Source organism: Capsicum annuum, unplaced genomic scaffold (genome assembly GCF_002878395.1).
Source record: "Capsicum annuum cultivar UCD-10X-F1 unplaced genomic scaffold, UCD10Xv1.1 ctg42263, whole genome shotgun sequence".
Lineage (NCBI taxonomy): Eukaryota > Viridiplantae > Streptophyta > Magnoliopsida > Solanales > Solanaceae > Capsicum > Capsicum annuum.
Window position 1 is genome coordinate 264 of NW_025849652.1, and position 1,564 is coordinate 1,827.

General features: G+C 41.9%; 1 protein-coding gene across 1 annotated transcript; it reads left to right on the forward strand.

The window, feature by feature from the left end:
* The first annotated feature begins 833 nt into the window (after positions 1-833).
* On the forward strand, positions 834-1,310 carry LOC124891910 (zinc finger A20 and AN1 domain-containing stress-associated protein 8-like). The gene has a single exon (XM_047403462.1). The coding sequence runs from the start codon at positions 834-836 to the stop codon at positions 1,308-1,310; it is 477 nt and encodes a 158-aa protein (XP_047259418.1).
* Positions 1,311-1,564: the final 254 nt, after the last annotated feature.

Here is a 1,564-nt window from a genome sequence, read left to right on the forward strand (position 1 = left end):
GACATAAGCCTATCATGGGTTGATCCCTATTTATGTATTTATGGGTGTTATCCCAAAGGCATAAGCCTATCATGGTTCAATCCAAGTTGATATGTACTGGAGGCAGCCTAATGGTCACAGTACAGTATAGTAATGATTACAAAGATGATAAGAACGAAGGTAAAGTGATTGAATAAATACAATGTACAGGTTGTCACAAGTTCTAGTAAGTGTGGTCCACTCCTATTACGATTTATTCACTTGTTTCTAAGTTTTGTTGAGCTCCTATATCATATGTGATTATCTACAGCTTTACATACTCAGTACATATTTTGTACTGACGTCCCCCACGGGGGATCGACATTTCATGCTGCAGTCACTGGTACCTCAGCTCATACACCGCACAAGTAGCAGTCAGGATATCCAGCTGCTTTTGGTGAGCTCCAGTTTGCGTTGGGGCTTTCCGTGTCATATTCAGTCACTTTTGGTATTGTATAGACGTTACTTATATGGCGGGGTGTGTCCCGACCTTAGTTAAACTCTGTGTATTGTCTAGAGGCTTTGTAGACCTAATGTACAGTCAAGGTGGTGTTTTCTTAATAGACGTGATGGCTCCAATGGCCAAGTATTGTATATTCATATATATATGTGTGCTCGAGCTTATATAGGTGATTATTTAATTTTATATGCGATATGATACTGTCCGAATTTCGGGTTGTCATAAAGGTATGCATGGGAAGTGTAAGGTGATGAGCTGGTTCTGTCGGGCCTCCTCGGTTACGGGTGCCAGTCCGTCCCAATAGGATTTGAGGCGTGACACTTGTTGTGTCGAACTTGACTTGTTTACTGCCGAAATGGAGTCATCTAAAGAGACAGGTTGTCGAGCTCCAGAAGACCCCGTCCTCTGCATCAACGACTGTGATTTTTTGGGTAGTACAGCTACGATGAATATGTGTTCCAAGTGTCAAAAGGACATGATACTACTGAAGCAGGAACATGCAAAGCTTGCAGCTGCATCCAGCAAAGATGTCGTATGCAGAAGCTCAAGCAGTGATGACTCAGAACTTTCTCTTGTAGGTGCCGCGGTTGCATCTTCAAATTTAGCCTCTCAGATTTCACAAGTGAAGTCAAAAGAGGGTTTGAAGAAGTGCACAACTTGTCGTAAGCGTGTGGGATTAATGGGGTTCAGTTGCAAATGTGGTGATCTTTTCTGTGCAGTTCATCATTATTCAGACAAACACAACTGCCCGTTTGATTATAGGAATGCTGGTCAGAAAGCAATAGCAAAAGCAAATCCTATCATCAGGGAAGAAAAGCTTAATAAGATCTAATAAGCACCTATCGAAAGGTTGTATGAACTGAAGAAATGTCCATCTTTCGATAACTTGGCCTCGTCTTATAGGGTGACGATGAATGTTTTGCGTGGGGGTGGGGGTGGGGTGTCTCCTAGAGCCTAGATAATCCTGGTGTGTAAGTTATTTATGATCTTGGTGCACATTTTCATGGAATTTGTTCTTGTTTTGTCCCCATTTCTGGGCTCCTTGTCTAGTATAATATGCATAATGTAGGTCATCTTGATGAATTT